Source organism: Phoxinus phoxinus (genome assembly GCF_949152265.1).
Source record: "Phoxinus phoxinus genome assembly, chromosome: 16".
In the NCBI taxonomy this organism is placed as follows: domain Eukaryota; kingdom Metazoa; phylum Chordata; class Actinopteri; order Cypriniformes; family Leuciscidae; genus Phoxinus; species Phoxinus phoxinus.
The window spans coordinates 23,496,413-23,513,412 of record NC_136891.1 but is presented as its reverse complement, the minus strand read 5'-3'; the positions used below and the strand labels follow the sequence as shown (position 1 = coordinate 23,513,412).

Below are 17,000 nucleotides of genomic sequence, written 5' to 3'. Positions count from 1 at the left end.
CCTTCTCAGCTCTTACACAGTGTAATGAATGACAGCGTGCGCTTCTCAGCCGCTCCAGCAATGGACGCAACCAGGAAAAACTATCGGTATATATTTTTGCCGATAACGATAGTTCCACCAGTCAACAATCGGTGCCGATTAATCGGCAAAACCGATGAATCGGTCGACCTCTAGTCAAAAGTACCGACTTCGGTACCAAGTCGGTACTGAAATTTAAAAAATGTGACGCTTTGAGCGCTGTTGAGCTGAATCATAAACACCTCTGATTGGCCATTGTGTTCACGAGCTCATCGGATATGTCTGTGATTGGCTACAATGATCAGCGCACGGGAGCGTTTGAAAGTGTTTTGAAAGCTGGAGCGTTTGAAAGCAAAAGGAGGCGTCTATCAGCGCCAGTGGATCGATCCGCTGATAGACGCCTGCTTTCAAACGCTCCCGTGTGTATCTGTGTAATCGCTCGCTGAAGAGCGTTATTGATGTATATAACATGTTTTTGAAGCGCTGATCATTGTAGCCAATCACAGACATATTTGATGAGCGCGTGACAATGGCCGGCCATTCCGAGGTGTTAACGCTTCTGCTCAACAGCGCTCAAAGCGTCACATTTTTTTAATTTCAGTACCGACTTGGTACCGAAGTCGGTACTCTTGACAACACTAGTCACCAGTTACATCTATCTGTGGGGTTTTGCAAACATCTAACCAGTGAAAAGTATTGAAAAGAGCTTGTGACTAAACCGCGTAACTCTATTGGCTCCTCAGACTGTCGGTAAAACCTCATAACTCCACCCCGCCATGAATGACGTCTCTGCTTGTTTGCAATGCAAGGGTTAAGATTTCCCAAATAGACATAAAATAAGATTATGATTAAGATATGCTTCTTTAGTACGAATTTGTGAAAAATCCTAAATTAACTTATCATATCTTAAGTTAAGACCTTAACCTTGTAATACACCCCCAGGAAACAAAGTGAAGTCAGAAGACAGGAATCCCAGCAAAGTGAAGTCAGGAATCCCACCTGTGCAGTGCAACCCATAAGAACAGCTGCACTGGAGCCGTGTTTCAGCTCTAAGCAGCACCAGGATCTGCCTTGCAGTAGTTTGAAAAGGACAAAGCTTTCTTATAAGAGACAGGAAGCGCTCACACACAGAAAGAGAGAAGGAAAGCAACAGAGTGAGAGTGTTTATGGGGATTAAAGCAATGGCAGATGTTCGCTTCAACTATAACTCGCTTCATAAAACCCAAGCTATATTTAACAAAGGAAATTGAGCCTTTGCATACAGTTGTGATCTGATTACCAGAGGGACTCAAAGACAGTTATACTTCTTCTTTAGCCCAGAAACACTCAACGCAGGTGTTTGGCCAAACGCACTGCAAACCATGGTCGCAAATACATAGGCCTACTTGGGGCCGGTTCACACAGAACACGTTATTGCTGTTAAAAACACGAGACAAGTCAGTGGAATGAAAAACAACGCAAGGTCTTAATTAAACTTGAGCGCCGCATTTTTAGAATGCCGTGAGACGCTGCAAAATACACAAACGCAATGTTTAAAGACGTTCTTGTGGCGGCAATAGAGTTAAAGCAACACTAAAGAACTTTTCCTCTTCGGTCGCCCTACAGGTTGGAAGCGGAATTGTCCATTACCAATGTCGTAAATAATTTAGCCGACCGCAGCCTACTGTCGCACGAACGCTCGCGGTTTATCCAGTGCCGGCTTTGGAATGTAGGATGTCCACAGGCAAGGTAGAGTATGTTGCATGATTTCATGAAAGTATGATGTATTGCAACATCAGAAACGAAGAAAAACTAAATAATGACTATTGTAACGCTTGTAAAGCAAGTCAAATTTGTAGTTTTTTTATGTCTCATTCGAACTACGCGACCCGATCTGGCAAACTTACACAGTGCGGTTATAGCAGATATAGGACCGCAAAGCGAAGGCAGAAGTGCCTTTCACCCTGTTACGACTTGAACCACTGATACGATTTTGGAAACATTATTTAAGGTAAAAAAAAAATCTTCTTTAGTGTTGCTTTAAGGTCAGTTCACCAAGAACTAGCCTTATAATGAAAACTATAGCGTCCACATCATGGGACGATAATGCTCTGTTCTTTATAAGCACACACTGCGGTTAAATTGTCTGTCACTTAATGCTCAAACTCTTGGATTTTGATTGGCTGGATGGATGATGATTGGCTGTCAATGTTTTTATCGTATCAATGCGGTTGTGAACGCATCCCTGTGGCTTTCGGTTAAGTGTTAAAATGGCAATGTGAACGCTAAGGGGACCAGGATTAAAAAATATATAGGCCTATATAGCCTATATATTGTCCGGACCAAACAAACTGAACTACAAGTGTGTGAACACAACCTAAAATGCACCATTTCGGACAGCACCAAATTAGCCTTTTTTAACAGAATTTAAGCATCAAGACCCTGAACAACACACATATTCTGCATATAAATGTTCATAAAAATGGGTCAACCTGAAACCAACCTGCACTGACACTTTTGATTATGAGTTAGTCATAACCCAGCATATCTGAGCATATTGTATCAAAATCATCAACCCTTGACTGCCCAGTATTTAACTGTCACATTTTAATGGCCAATATCCTCTTTTGATCATTACAGTTTTGGGCTTTGACTTTGATTCATGATGAACTCATCATTTAACAGTGCTCTATTCAGACAGAAGGTTCCTGAAAGACTGCCTCATTTCCATATATGATCAATAAATGCTGAGCCAGACGTAATTAATGTCCCTTAGCTTGAGTTTACTGCAGAACGACTGAATGGATTCAGAGCTATAATGGCAACTTTTATACAAACTATTAGCATAGTCAGTATTTAAACACTTTCACTGTGGGTCAGATTCAGAACTTAGTCAACGTTTCGACATCTTGGGCAAAAGATGCTTTTGTAACACAAAATCAAAATGTATATAGGGCTTATTAGCGCTGGGTTGACTATATCGATTAGCTAGTTGATTTGATTCCATCTTCATTTTGATAAAGTAGCCTATATTATTCTTAAATTCCAAAATCAATCTTTTAGTCACAAAACTTCACTAAACATGTCCAATCCAATCAGCTTTGTTATACGAAACAAAATCTCAACTTTCAAATTCTCTCAATTTTATTTTATCATGAAATTCAAACAATAAATGCCACTTTCGAGCTCTTTAATGTGACAGATCGCTGTAGCGCTTCAGTTCAAGTTAAAAAAATGTTGTGTGTTGATTATTTGCCTATATTTAAAAATAAATGGCAATAAAGCATCAGCATTAACAGTTTACAGCATTAGATTAGAGATTGTGAAATATGTCAATACCCAGTCCTATCACTTAACTATATATATATAATAAAAATAATAGGGCCAAAAATAAATATAGTCCATAGGTTCAGTAACCACCAATATGACTGAATTAACCACTGATCTATATAGAATGATTATATGTCGTAATATATATATAAATATATATATAGGCCTATATATATATAGTCTCATGTCATTATATAGATCAGTGGAATTAACCTTTTTTATTTTTGTTTTGAAATGATCTGCAAAAAAACATAACTGCTACTGCCTTGATCATTATGGTAACCATAGTTACAAGGAAAATAAATACAATAGCTAGGCTAACTACATATTGTAATACAATTAACAAAATCATACTACAGTACATAAACATCATAAAACACTGTCAGAATTGTGTTATTCTGCTTTATGATGACAGTAGTGACCAATAGCACTTCTTAATTAATTTAGTAACTATGGTATTTTGGCAGAACATATGCTCACCATGAACGATTTTGGAAGATATAAACTTGTTCAGAAAAAGCAAGGGAGTGAAATTAACCTCCGTTGGAGTGTGTGTGAGTGTGTGTGTGACACACCCCGATTCAGAGTGTGTGGGGGGGTGAACCCCCCTCCACTCCACACAAACAACCGTTATCCCTCAGTGATCCACCTCCATCAACCACGAGAATAAACTTAATCCTGCAGATTATTACACACACACACTAGGCGCAAAAGCGTAGCCTGTTCTCAGAAGAACCGAGCGTTGAACAGGCAAAAGTCGGCCAACTACACGCAGCCAGCAATGACACACACACACGCACGCACATAAATTCCCTCCTAAACAGTGGCATCTTCAGTCCGTTAACCACATGTCTCCGGTCGCTGTTAATCTCATCATAGGCGTGTTGCTGCTGTAGCCTGTTAGCTAACATCCCGCTCAGAACCACACACTGCGCATCACCACAAATTAAAAGGCGTCAAACTCACCGCTTAACTCCTGCGCGAGGATGCTGCGACTGTTACTCCGTGCTGCAGGCGATGGTCCAGCAAACTAATATAAACAATATGAAGCAAGCTACAACAGCTGCGCGCCTGTAACGTTCCAGCAGGAGCGGCAAATGTGCGTGTGTGTGTGTTTGTGTGTCCGTTGACCCGACAGTGGGCGGGGCTACAGGCTCAGTCAGACACTGCTGTGCTGTAATTGGAGGAGAGCGTAAAGTGGGCGGGGCTGATACTGCTGCTGTGTTATTGGAGAACAGCTGAGGAGAAAGGGCGTGGCTTCGGGCTGCTTCTGCTGTTGCAGTGTCATTGGAGGTGAGCATCATATGTATCTGCTGGCAATGATTCAACGAATTCATAAATTATTGTTTTTAATACTTTTAGGAAGAAATATTTGAAAAAATTAGATGCAACAACAGTGTATTTTCTGCCCCAATGAGTCGCTTATATTTAAAGTACTTGCCGTACTCTGCAAAGTACTTGCAGACTTTTGTTGAGTTTTGAGACATTTTAGAGGCAGCAATAATTCACGAATATATTTAATAAAACTAAATAACAAAACGTAGAGTAACCTTATAACCTGAACTTAATTCAGACGTTCGTTAATTTTATACAATAGCACAAATTAACACTACAGAGACTAGTGTGACATCAGGGAGTGGTAAATTACCGTTTAATATGATAACAGAATATTTTCAGTGAATTAAAAAAACATAGTGACCTTAGTCTGCTTTCAAAAAGATTTTCTAGTTCTTTTGAGTGAGTCAAAATAACTGAATGCATTATTAGCTACTAAACTGGTCGCGCTGAATGTTTCTGATTCGACGAAAAGAACCGGTTCATAAGATCATTCGTAGGGGAATTGGATTACAATGAATACTGAATAGTGATGCTGTAAACAATGACAAATGGTGTTTTGTTCACATGTGGTGGACACACATACATATTATTATTATTAAAATCCATTTAAATTCAGTAAGGCATTTATGTTGACTAAATTCAACGGAATGGACATTTTAAACTTAAAGTATCAAAGGATTAGTCTGTGTTAGTGAAGAAACTAATGTTTATTTTAATCTGTAATAGATAAGAAGTTTGCCAGAAACCCCGATATTGTGTGTATTCAATTTAGCTTGAGTATGCTTCCATCTAGTGGCCATTTTTACGTACAGCACCTGGTAAAAAAAAAAAAAAAAAAACGACTGATTTCCATGGATGCAATTATAATTCAGACCAACAGAGAATAGTAGTCATTTAAATAATCTCTAATAATAATTCTACGATAACTCTCACAGTCTAGATTATCTAATGGCAACACTTTATCTTATATCAACATCAACCTAGATGAACAAAATCACCCTCAGACATCAATCAGTTATGACAACAGCATCACAGAATATGTTTATTGACATTATGTATGCTGCTTTTATATCCGTGATATTAAAACAGCAAGGCATAATCATTTAGTCTGGTAAAAAACAAACTGTCATTGTTATAACATGTTATCTCACTCCCCAAATTTCAGTTGCCTTTCCTTCAGCTGTCCGTGGAGTTCCCTAGCCCTGTTCTTCAGCTCCTCTGCTTTCTTATCATCCTTCTCCGTCCCATCGCCCAGTTTGTACATGCGGCTGGCATTGGAGCAGCCCCACACGTGTCCCAGCTCACAGGCTCGCAGGGAGTACTTTAGAGCCGACGGCATGTTTTTGTCCACCCCTGGAGATCCCTGGATGAAAAGTGTGCTCAGGTTGAAACAGCTGGGGGCGAAGCCTCCTTCACACGCCCTCTCGTAATACTGTCGGGCCACCTGTGCGTCAGTACCCCCCTCCACGCCTCTCCCGTCATGGGCCAGCAGAGCTATGTTGTGACAAGCGTCCACAGACTTCTTCCCTTTGGTGTTACATGCCTTCATAAAGCAGGAGTACGCCGACTTTAAACACTCCGTCACACCACCTGAGGTCATAAGAAGTTGTCAGTTGTTCAAATGTCAGCTGTGGAAACCTGTTGTTATTAGAGAGCTGCAAGTCGGGACGTCAAAACCCGGAAGACTTATTCTCCACTGGCTCCCTTGAGATTTGAACGATACTTGAATATTTTCTTGTACAACGTAAACCGCTCACACTCACGTCCCAAACGATCTTATCTAGTTACTTATTAGAAACATTTCTTAAAGTAAACATTGCAGCTTCAAAATTCAGGTTTTCAGTATGGGTGTGTGTCATTTATTTTGTTGAGCAAAACGCCCAATTATCGTCAGGTTATGTTTACCACAGACATTATTTTACTCATAAATTGAAAAACCCATAGGAAAATCTCGAGGGAACCAGTGGAGAATTAGGCTGAATCCCAATTCTCTGTCTTACCCCTTCCCCCTTTCCCTTAGTTTTGTACGTTCACTACCGGGTTTTGCTGTCACGACTGCAACACTCTGTCAGGACATAAACGTACAGCACATTACATTCTAAAATGTTTTTCATGTCAATTTGATATTACTTAAATTTGTAATATTCATTAATTAAATAATATTTTATAACATTAACATTATTAATACTTATTTTAATATATAATCTGTATATATAATCTTCATTATATATATATATATATATTATTTGGAATATTGTATTTTTTATGATTTCAAATTACAAATAAATACACATACATTGGATATATATACATACATATATATATATATATATACATACATTTTATAATACAAATTTATAACAAGAATTTTATGAATTCATTTTTGATAGATATATAGATTTCTGAGGTTCTGAGAAGAATGAACTAAGAGGAATTTCAGTAAATCACATTAGAATTGGATCAAAATAAAGACAGAAAGTTAATTATGCAGCTAGAATTTTTAAAAATTACACTATTTTTGGGCAATAAAAACAAATAAAACTTTATAATAAACGTTTTTATTCAGTATTTTAATGACTAAATATTGGTTCGTGGGAGGGATTTTTCCTAAACTGTCTTTACCTTTGCCGGTGGCATGGTAAACCCCGAGCTTATAGCAGCTCTCTCCATGGCCGTTCACCTCGCAGTTGTGCTTGAGAACCTGGGCTGTGGCCTCATAGTTCCTCTTCACACCCTCCAGGTAATCCGCCAGCCTTTGACACCCTGTTAGACAGAAGAGGAACAGATGAAGCTGCTGTGTGTGTGTGAGAGAGAGAGAACAGTTCAGCACCAGCTCGAGAGGGACAGCTCCTCCTCCGACCTTCAGGATCCTTCTCCCGGTGACACTGGTAGCTGTACTCCACTCCTAAATTATCCAGGAACTGCTTGACCTCCTGTTCGTCCTCAAAGTTAATCAACCCGGCCATGTGCTCATCGATCTCCGAACACTTACATACACCGGTGGAGGAATGTCTCACGTCAAGCAACTTTTGACCTTGCTCACTGATGAACTTAGTTGTGCAAAAACTTACAGAATAGCGAATGACATAAAGGAATAATAAACGCGTCAGTCAAAGACGTGGAAATTAATTTAGCTCAATTTAGACATGCGTTATTAGATATTCACAAATTATGAAACCGTTACTGCACGGTGTGCTAACGCTACACATGCACTGAAGCCAGTCAAGATCGCTTCCTACTTCGCTCATTGTCATCGACGGGCTTCCGTAGGCCACGCCCACTGGGGGCTGTCTCGTCGTGGCTCAGGGCTCAAGTATGCTGGTGTGCTTTTCCTTTTATAATTCACACACAACCACATGTATATTCAGATTCATTGTATATTCAGATTTCTATAAAGTGTAATAGCATTTATGGATATAAAATGTAATTAAAATAATATCTAAATGTAATTTTCTATAAATAAAATGTCGAACAAATATCATAACTAATTATTATTATTTTATTTATGTGTGCCTTTATACTGTTTATACTGTATACTGTTTGTTTTATCCATTATAGTTACTAAGGGCATTATAAAAGTCTTTCTGGGAAAAAATGCTTATTTATAAGTTTTTCATTGTTATGAGCTTACATACATTTTCGTTGCAAATACTGTTATGTAGGCTGTTTACTCTAGTAGTTCATATATTGTTGTACTAATGCAAATGTCATAGACTGTAAAAAAATGGCAAATATACACATTAAAAGTTGTTCACCCGTACGCCCCGCCCCCTCTGACGCAGATCCGGTTCCCGTGTGACGAGCTTGTTTACTTGTCAAGACGTCGCTGCCGTTTCCTCCCGATATAAAAACCCGTCAAAATGCCTGACCGCAGCACGTAGTGATCGGAGCGCTTCCGAGGCTGTCCACCGGAACACATCCGTATCCTAGAGAGCAATGCAAACGAGCAACACATGCTACCGTGGATTTATAGCGGCCCGTGCACTTTTAATAAATACCAACAAATAGGATCAGCAAATGTTTGAAGACAGATGTTTGGAGGCTAGCAGGTTAAGAAGCTAAAGAGCATTTAAATCGGATTGTGTTTGATCTCCACCTCAACCCACCTGCCATTATCCGCACGAGAGGCTGTTTCTGACATTTAAGGCCGTCATGATCCATCTTTTGGACACCGTGGTAAGACTTTACATGTCACACATGTGTATGTAGCAAGTATGGGCAGTTCCCCAGAAGATATGAATCATATCTGCGTTGTGTTAATCATCCTAAAGTACTGTAGGTCATGCTGTTTTTTCAACTCTGAGGTTTGTAGTTGATGGTCATAAATGGTGTTGCAATAAGGATGATTGACTGTCAAAGACATGCATATAAGTTACATGGAGGAGGTTGATGTTTTCTTAGTTCTTTAGTGGGCTGATCAAATTGTAGGTGCCAAAAATGTATAGGTTCAAACCCCTACAAGAGGTGGTGATCCATGATCTATAACCATTGAGGAAAACACTAACACTAAAACACTAACAAGGGTATTCTCTCTATATAGTGTACTAGGGGTCCATTTGTAGACTAGAAGGGCTTTTCGATTTGTAGATGCCACAAATCACCAAATATTATCTTCCTCATGCAAGGGATGTCTGTCCTAAAATTTAAAAGGCATCTAAATATTTTCATGTACTAAGACCCAGTTTATACTGACCAAACTTTATGTATACAATAGTGTACCAATTTAAAATATTATTTTGAAACTAATTAGTATCTATTAAGTTACACTAAGTTTTTTTTCTTTTCTACTCACTATAGAAGTGTACTGTTAAATGTATTTGATTGACTAAATGTTTTGTTTACATATTTATTTGAGGCTAATTTGTATTCTGTGTTAATCCAATTTTGTATTTATTTTAAACCAATTTTTATTTTATGCATTTATTTAGTTATTGTAAAGGGTTGGGTCACCCAAAAATTACAATTATGTCATTAATAACCCCTCATGTCGTTCCAAACCTGTAAGACTTTCGTTCATCTTCGGAACACAAATTAATATATTTTTGATGAAATCTGAGAGCTTTCAGTCCCTCCATGACAGCTTCTCAACTGTCAAAGTGAGTTCATAAAGAGATAGTAAAACGAATCCGTATGAATTGAGCGGTTTTGTCCAAATTTTTTGAAGAGACACTCCCTGACTCCATGGACAAGTTATATTATGCAGTAAAGAGTTTGTCTATCCACCGCCACTGAAAGTAAAAAAACGGCCGCATTCCCTCATTTCATGTTTTCAATCTGACACATCAAGGGTTTATTTCATCACCAGTACGTCCAGTACCATAGGAAAATAAAGTTGTAAGAGAGATGTCTCTGACTTGATGTTGAGCTCTGAGTCACTGTGTTGTTGTAGGACGAGGCGTCCCCGCCGTCTCTGACCGATCTGTGCATGACTCTGGTGAGCTCCAGGCTGGAGCTCTTCTGTGAGATGCGTGATGACGGCTCTCTCTCCTTCCGTGAGCCGCTGGTCTTCCCGCAGGAGCTGGCCGACCAACTGCTCTGCAAGATGGCCACTGAGGGTGAGTACGAGTCTGTCTCGAGGAATGTTTGACTAATTAAAAATTACATTCCTGTAGAACACAAAATGCATAATTGTTTCATGTAGTATTTTACTACATGAAAAAAATAATTTGTCATTATTTACTCACCCTCAAGTTGTTCTAAACCTGTATGAGTTTCTTTCATCATCTGAACACAAAAAATATATTTTGATAAATGTGGGTAACCAAAAGTTGTTGGACCCCATTGACTTCTATAGTATTTTTTTCGGTCTCACTTTATATTAAAGGGGTGTGGTTGATTATGATTTCACTTTTCTACCTTTAGTTAGTGTGTAATGTTGCTGTTTGAGCATAAACAACATCTGCAAAGTTACAATGCTCAAAGTTCAAAGCAAAGGGAGATATTTGCTTTCACAGAAATAGCTTTTTAAGGACTACAACAAATGGCTGGTAGGGACTACACAACATTCCACCTGGGTTAGTGACATCACAAACCCTAAAATTTACATAAACCCCGCCCCCGGGAACGCGTTTTATTGATTATGAAGACAGAATATGCTGATCAATGACTAAAAGATAACCACATAAGCTACATAAATTCATCAACTAACCATTCAGAAATGTCCTGTTGCATTCTGTCACTTCTTCTTGAGTCTCTCCATCATTGTCTGACTCCGGTTTGAACATAAAAGGCTAAGATTTTTTGAAATTTTAAGTGCATGTCTGTGTGAGGTAAAAGGACTTGAGCTCTTGAAGCTCCGCCCCTCTGTGATGGGAGTAAGCAGCTTATTTGCATTTAAAGGAACAGACGCAAAACGGTGCATTTTTGCTCACCCTCAAAAAGTGACAATTCTTTGCTATATAAAAATTTCTGTGGGGTATTTTGAGCTAAAACTTTACATACACACTCTGGGGACATCAGAGATTTATTTTACATCTTGTGAAAAGGGTATTATGCCACCGCTTTAAGTACTATGTACTTACAATGAAATTAATGATTTGATACAATGGACTTAGTGTACATGCATGTTTTACATGCATGCATACATTGTACTTATATTTAAAAAAATACCTGCATGTAATTACACCCTTCCCTTACACCCGTTCCACCACACCCGTATCACACCTCAGTAGCAGCAAAAGTGTTTTACAATACAACATGAACACAGTAAGTACATTGTACTTATTTTTCGACCAGCCTGTCCCGTGCCGCACTGTTGCGTTGAGTCCCACGGATCTCTAAAACAGGCTTCCTTATAGTGAGCGTAATCAAATGAATCGATCTTAAATTTGAAACGCTGAACATAACGGATTCTCTTCCAGGCCTGTTGAACGACAGTACGGTGGGAATCTTCCGGAGCTGCCAGCAGTTCCGCTTGCGTCACGCCTGCATCCGCACCGCTCGAATCTCCGCCGAGGCCTTCCACCGGGCCCTCTGCCCCCACCGCCTCGTGGAGCTGGACGCATCACGGGTCAACGCCGACCTCACCATTGCCGACATCCTTCGAGGTCTCTCGTCCAACAAAACCCTGCAGGAGGGCCTGCAGCGGCTCGTCCTGAACGGCCTGACCATGTCTTCTCTTGAGGAGCCTAGCCTTCGCTGTTTCAGCGCCATGCAGGGTTTGCGCGCGCTCAGCGTGTCCAACGTCGACTTTTACGACTCTGGCTTGGTGGACGTCTGTGCGCTGCCCCGCCTGGAGAGTTTGGATATCTCCAACACCTCGGTGACGAACCTGACCCCGCTTCTGGGGTTGAGGAGCAGGCTACGCTACCTCACCATGCACCAGCTCAAGAGGCTGGAGATGACCACCGCTCAGCTGCTAGCTGTGCTCAGTCAGGTCAGCTATACACGTGTTGGAGCTTGTAATGTTGAGGTCAATGAGGGCATTTTTGTCGCTTTCTAGATACAAAGGCATATGTCATTTTTAATGTCTCTAAAATGTCGTGTCATGTAATCATAAAATAGAGTAAGGGAGTTTTTGGGGAGTCGCACCACATGACATTTTATAACCGGAACTAATCTTGCTTTGTCATAAAATAAAAATTTCTGATATTATAAGAGACTTACTGACCTTTACGCACAGTCATGAAGGTCTGCAGGGTTTAGACTGGCACAATATGAGAAGGAAAAAAAACTGCCATTGCAATTTTTTTTATTTTTATATATATATATATGGAAAAAAATGTTTCACCAGATGGTTTGAATTTTTCAATTTGGAAATAATTAGTCATAGTAGAATGATTGATCTGGTCTTGCAGGGGAGTGCATATGAATAGACTAAAATGAAAAAAATATATATTTTACTGCAAACCATCCTTTTAGGGCTGAAGAATTTGGGAAAAACTTGGGTTTACTCAAACAAGAACTCTTTCAGGAACCTTAAAGTCAACAGTTCAAAGAACCTCCCACATAATTTATCATAGGCCACATTCCCACTGACTCTTTTTGACCTATTCAATAATGATTGTTTACATATTTATTATTTATATTATCAATATTGTGATTTTTACTTGATAAAGGTATTAAACAAAATAAGACAAATGTAACAATAATTTACTTAAAATTTGTTTTTTGTTTTTTTATAGTACAACTGTAAAAAAACTATACTATACGTCACCGTTCATTTTCGATTATGTAATTAATAAGCAATGAAGCAGTTTTGTTTAAATATGTTAAGAAATAATAATTAAAAGATTATGCCAAACCTCATAATAACATCTTTTAAGAATTTCATTATTATTTTTCTTTATTATTATTATATCAGAACAGTTGTATCACCCAGACTTTTTTGTTGTCATGCTGCAAAAGATTATTTTAAAAATGAATTGTAGTACAGAAATTGAAAACATGTTCATCATAGAAATGGTGTATTAATATAAAAGTCATGGTAGGGGTGAACTGTATCTAAGATGTCCTTTGTGAGCAGAGGTATGACCTTGAATGGTTGTAATTCATGACATGAATGTTTCGCAATACAGAACTAAGGTTGGTCTCTTTTTAAAGACAACACCCAGCAGATTATTGCTAAAGTAGCACTTCAAAATGAAAGTGAAAATGTTCTAGAAGTTTGTTTACTGTAAAGCAAATGTACTTTGTACTTTGTATTTTTTACAAAATGTTTTACCAAATAATTGGGATTCTAAAATTGCTAGAAAATCAAAGCCTTATCACAAAAATGTAGCCTACTAAAATATTTTAAAGTAACATTTCCATGGTAATGCAATGTCCAATTTCACAATAATTTACACCGGATGAATTGAGTGTTAAGGCTTTTCAAATGATACCTAATTTATGATGATTACTAAAATAGTGGTGCAGGGATGACATTAAAACCTGGAAGACTTATTCTCCACTGGTTCCCTCGAGATTTTTCTATGGGTTTTGATAATGTCCTTAAGGTCTGTGGTAAACATAACTTGACAATACTTGGGCGTTTTTCTGTACAACGTAAATTGCACACATCCATATCGAAAACACAAATTTTGAAGCTGTAATTGTTTTAAACCGTACGTTTGTAATAACTACATAAGAACTTTTGGGGCGTGAGTGTGAGCGGTTTACGTTGTACAACAAAACGTCGAAGTACCGTCAAGTTATGTTTACCACAGACCTTATTTTACTCATAAACAAAAAAACAAACAAAAAAAAAAACACAGAAAAATCCTTATGGAGCCAGTGGCTAATTGACCGTTCGCAAAGACCCACCCCCTTTAGTTACTGTTGCTATGTCTGGCAAGCTAACGTTACGCCGCTCTCACACCACACCATGTTCACAAATTCAAAATACATTGCGTAGCAGAGAGGACACTGACATCGCGCTGACAGACCAGGTTACTTTTGATATTAAACAAAGTCTCACCTTTCAAATTTGGTCATTTAAAAAAAAAAGAAATAGAAACAATAAATACCGTTTTGTGGCTCTTTAATGTGTCATGACAGATCGCTGTAGAGCCTCAGTTAAAGCTGCTCGTGAACCGATCATCTCTTCCTTCTAGTTAATTTATAGCATCAAATAAACATGAATGAACATAAGAAGGAATGTTGTTTTAACCGCGGAAAGGCGTCAGTACACTCCGCTTTTCAAGTTCAAATCCTCTCATATTAATCTACTAACTCTCCTGACTGCTTTGTTGGACAAAATGGTGGATGGCGAAGTATGATTGGTCAGATCACCTGTCAATCAAGCTCCCTGCGAAGGATTAATTAGGGCATGTTTACACGACAATGATGATTTCCATTGCGTTTTTTTGTGTTCAGACAACAACGTTGTCAAAAGGATCCCCATTCACACAGATCCATAAAAACGACTAAAAACGCTGTATTTTAGGCCAGTAGTTGGTGGCTATGTCACTTTGTAAAGAAAAACTACACTCCTACAGACTGAACACATTACGCATGTGCATGACGTCACAGTTTTCACAAATTTTCGTTTTTGTAGTTTACATGAAGACGATAACAGTATCATTTTTAAAAACTTGCGCTTTCATGCCTCCAAAACAAAACACCATTGTCGTGTAAATGAACGGCCAAAACGTTTTTAGTTGAAAACAGTATGTAAATGGCTTCTTAGTCTACCGGGATTCGACGTCATCCTTGCAGCACTCTATATGTGATGGGGACACCAAGTGCACAAAGTGTCCGGCTACAGTGGCAGACAGTTAACATCATGTATTTTTGAATATATGAACAGACAAAAACATTATCATCATCACGCTAATTCGTTGACTAATTTATAGCCAATAAGTCCTTTGTTTTGCTTCTGTGTGATATGATCGTATATTAGGACTGCCCGATTAATCACAATTTACATAAAATCACACTTAAACCGATTTGGCTTATCGCAATTATGAAATCGCAAACGCTGCGATTATTTTTATGCGCAGCTCGTCATTGATGTACGGCTCTGTAAACGCTGCTCCTGTAAGCTGAGATCTGAAAGCACTGTGAGTTTGAGTCGCTTAAAACGTGCATTTGAAAAAGCAAACATCTTTCCAAACATGAGAAGCATTTATGAACCTATTGTCTAGACCACATTTAATAACATGCATTTACTCCAAACTCACTTCATAACGACAGTTGAGCTCATCCTTCTGTGAGATGATGTGGCTTCTTACACTGAATAAGGCAGTCGTGTGTTTATTAGTCATGTTTAATCCATCAAAGCATTTCAATATTCTGTCTATTCAGCTACAGCGATAGCATGATGCCCATAGGGATTTCCTGGAATGATGCGGAGGGGAATATTTGGCGTGTCTGCGTGAGAGCGCCCTCTGGTGTTCAGATGGAGCAGCATTTGCTACCGATCAGCCGTGCTGCACTGACAAGCTGCGCAGAAAATAATCGCAGCCTTTGCCAAATCGCGTGCGGTTTCAGTGCGAATAATCGTGCAGCCCTATTGAATATGTACAGCTAAAACACATTATTTTTGTGTTTCTGCAGCTGGAGGGTTTACAGCACCTTGATATCTCCGATGATAAGCAGTTCACATCAGACGTGGCGCGGCAGCTGCTGGAGACTCCTGGCATCTTGCCTCAGCTGGTGTCTCTGGACGTGTCTGGCCGCAAGCAGGTGACCGATACAGCGGTCAAGGCTTTCGTGGAGGCGAGACCGGGCATGACCTTTGTCGGCCTGCTGGCCACCGATGCTGGATTCTCTGACTTCCTGTCTGGAGAGGGCAGCTTAAAGGTAGGTGCTCGCACACCACAGCAGGATCATTTCAAATGGAGATCATAAGTGTTCTAAGTGTTTTTCTGTTTCTGCAGGTGACTGGGGAAGCCAATGAGACCCAAATCTGTGAGGCGTTGAGAAGGTACAGTGAGAGGGAGGGCTTTGTTAGAGAGGCTCTCTTCCACCTCTTCAGCCTCACTCATGCCATCGAGAAACCACGACCTGACATCCTGAAGGTACGCACGCTCCTCGAGACCGCAAGATGAATCAAAGTTCACTGCATTTTTCCGTATCAACCCTCACGTCTCTTCTCGGCCCTTCTGCAGTTGGTCGCGTTGGGGATGAAGAATCATCCGGCCACATTGAATGTGCAGCTGGCAGCCAGTGCCTGTGTGTTCAACTTGACCAAACAGGAACTGGCCTTTGGAATCCCTGTGCGGCTCCTGGGGAACGTCACACAGCTGCTACTCGAAGCCATGAAGACCTTCCCCAACCACCAACAGGTACGTAAAATAATGCTGAATCATCAGGTGTGGTACAGAAAAGGCTGTCATGGTCAAAATAAAATTAGCTGACCATATTGAATGTATTTGCTGTTAAAATTGGGATTTAAAGCTACAATATGTAACTTTTTTTCGCCGCTAGGGGTCGCTAACGTTTTACAATAACAAAGGCATAGGTTTATGACGCAGTGACAAGCTGAATGATGGGACTTGCTGTCAAGCTGATGGATCTAATAATGTTAATGGATGAGTGAAAACATTCATGTTTTTTAAAATGACAGTGGTATGAAGCAGGTCGTGATTGCTAATAATTGACAGATATCACACGCGAGTCCCGCGGATATAAAGGAAAAAGGATATTTAATTCTACCGAACTACCCACAAGTGCTGAATTACTACTCGCACAGGTCAGTTTATTAGACGAATTAAACTTGTGAGGTAACGCAGCGCTGTTTCACTTGGTCTAACGTTACACTATCATACTAAACAGCATTTGAGTGTGTTGAAAGTTATATGAATTTGTTTGCTATATGAAACTAGCAGCTTACTAGTAAGCTAGATCAACATTAGAATAACATACAGATCATATTCTAACATTTCATCATGTTGAGCTATATGACATTGATT

General features: G+C 39.4%; 3 protein-coding genes across 6 annotated transcripts in view; 1 reads left to right on the top strand and 2 right to left on the bottom strand.

The window, feature by feature from the left end:
* ralgps2 (Ral GEF with PH domain and SH3 binding motif 2) overlaps positions 1 to 4,473 on the bottom strand; it is a 159,140-nt gene extending 154,667 nt beyond the window's left edge. For 2 of the 3 annotated variants that reach the window (XM_079584329.1, XM_079584328.1), the window contains exon 1: positions 4,294 to 4,461. The gene's annotated coding sequence lies outside the window, so the exon portion shown is untranslated. Of the gene's footprint in view, positions 1 to 4,293 lie in introns of all 3 variants that reach the window. The other variant, XM_079584327.1, reaches the window with a different exon arrangement.
* A 1,221-nt stretch (positions 4,474 to 5,694) lies between these two features.
* coa7 (cytochrome c oxidase assembly factor 7) lies at positions 5,695 to 7,976 on the bottom strand. The gene is made up of 3 exons (XM_079584326.1): positions 7,526 to 7,976; positions 7,288 to 7,428; positions 5,695 to 6,255 (listed from the first exon to the last, which is right to left on the bottom strand). The coding sequence occupies exons 1-3, from the start codon at positions 7,629 to 7,631 to the stop codon at positions 5,813 to 5,815; spliced, it is 690 nt and encodes a 229-aa protein (XP_079440452.1). The 5' UTR covers positions 7,632 to 7,976; the 3' UTR covers positions 5,695 to 5,812.
* Positions 7,977 to 8,436: 460 nt separating this feature from the next.
* The window catches only part of zyg11 (zyg-11 family member, cell cycle regulator), a 17,479-nt gene continuing 8,915 nt past the window's right edge, over positions 8,437 to 17,000 (top strand). The window contains exons 1-6 of one of the 2 annotated variants that reach the window (XM_079584322.1): positions 8,437 to 8,841; positions 10,055 to 10,220; positions 11,526 to 12,040; positions 15,643 to 15,888; positions 15,966 to 16,106; positions 16,197 to 16,373. In XM_079584322.1, the coding sequence (XP_079440448.1) occupies positions 8,818 to 8,841; positions 10,055 to 10,220; positions 11,526 to 12,040; positions 15,643 to 15,888; positions 15,966 to 16,106; positions 16,197 to 16,373 (1,269 nt within the window). In that variant the 5' untranslated portion in view covers positions 8,437 to 8,817. The remainder of the gene's footprint in view (positions 8,842 to 10,054; positions 10,221 to 11,525; positions 12,041 to 15,642; positions 15,889 to 15,965; positions 16,107 to 16,196; positions 16,374 to 17,000) is intronic. The other variant, XM_079584321.1, reaches the window with a different exon arrangement.

What these genes read in the sequence shown, in the direction of transcription:
- coa7 (XM_079584326.1), bottom strand. Translation starts at nt 7,631, where the DNA reads ATGGCCGGGTTGATTAACTTTGAGGACGAACAGGAGGTCAAGCAGTTC. An exon ending in CCGGGAGAAGGATCCTGAAG is followed by an intron (nt 7,429 to 7,525) that starts GTCGGAGGAGGA and finishes TCTGTCTAACAG; the next exon opens with GGTGTCAAAGGCTGGCGGAT. An exon ending in TTACCATGCCACCGGCAAAG is followed by an intron (nt 6,256 to 7,287) that starts GTAAAGACAGTT and finishes TTATGACCTCAG; the next exon opens with GTGGTGTGACGGAGTGTTTA.